We start from the raw sequence: 1,043 nt of genomic DNA on the forward strand, positions 1-1,043 counted from the left end.
GCGTGAAATTAGATTCAAGCTGTTTGTGTAACCACCTTATGTAGCTCGGAGAGCTGCTGGTGCCTGATGAGAGCCTCCTTACTGGGGAACTGTCTCCTACACAGCAGACAGGCCAGTTTAACCCAGTCTGTCATTCTCCCCTCCTTCTCATCTTTCTCGCCTCCTTCTTCTTCACTGTCTGTTTCTCCACTATAGGCTGGGACCAGACCTTGCTGCTGAGGAGGGGAACTCTATAGATGAAAGACACAAGGGCAGGAACTGATGAATAAATGCACATGGAGATAATGAATGTATGCTTGAGAAAAATACATAAAAGACCAAGGTGTTAGAAAATCTATGAAGAAAACGGACTAAAACAGATACATAACAAGTACATCATGATGGCCATGTCCTTACTTCTGTACTTTGTCGGATCTGGTCCAGAAAAATCTGAGGCCGTTCAGACAGTGCCCCCTGCAGGACAGACAAGCCAAAGGGAATATCACGTCAGTTAATAAGCTCTTCTCTTATTACTGGCAACGCAGCAGTATGAATGTTTGTAGGAGCTCTGGCTGATGGACATTCTCCCCACCCACTATAATTCCCAGGTGTTTAAAGCTAAGTATGTGTGTCTGTGTAAAGATCATTCACCTTTTTCTCCAGAACAGCATAGCCTGCATCAGCACTAGCAGACTCTCGGCGGTCATCTAGGCGACTGTGGCCAGGTGCCCTCGTGTAACCAGGAGGCAGTGCAGTAGAGCCGACAGCAGGGGAGGAGGAGGACACAGAACGCATGTTCTCTTTCTGTCTATTGAGACTCTTAGCCCAGCGCTCCATATCTTTGGCAATCTGTTAATATAAACACCAAGTAATAGATATTAGCCATTTAAATTGACTCAGAGGAAGATTTACAATTTGTGAATGCTATATTCAGGAGGTACAACAATATCAACAACAAAGCAACATAATGTAATCCAATTCTGCTCTGCAATAAATACCACCTTGGTGAAGTCTTTTTTGTTGAGACTACGAGGTGTTAAATAACTATGGTAATTTTGGCCATA

General features: G+C 44.0%; 1 protein-coding gene across 1 annotated transcript; it reads right to left on the reverse strand.

Annotated features, from left to right (window-relative positions):
- Window positions 1–14: 14 nt before the first annotated feature.
- On the reverse strand, window positions 15–830 carry LOC111663679 (RNA-binding protein 10-like). The gene is made up of 3 exons (XM_023417982.2): window positions 631–830; window positions 397–453; window positions 15–230 (listed from the first exon to the last, which is right to left on the reverse strand). The coding sequence occupies exons 1-3, from the start codon at window positions 814–816 to the stop codon at window positions 15–17; spliced, it is 459 nt and encodes a 152-aa protein (XP_023273750.2). The 5' UTR covers window positions 817–830.
- Between the last annotated feature and the right edge of the window lie 213 nt (window positions 831–1,043).

Source organism: Seriola lalandi, unplaced genomic scaffold (genome assembly GCF_002814215.2).
Source record: "Seriola lalandi dorsalis isolate HSWRI2012SDOR001 ecotype SW California unplaced genomic scaffold, Sedor1 jcf7180002001133, whole genome shotgun sequence".
Lineage (NCBI taxonomy): Eukaryota > Metazoa > Chordata > Actinopteri > Carangiformes > Carangidae > Seriola > Seriola lalandi.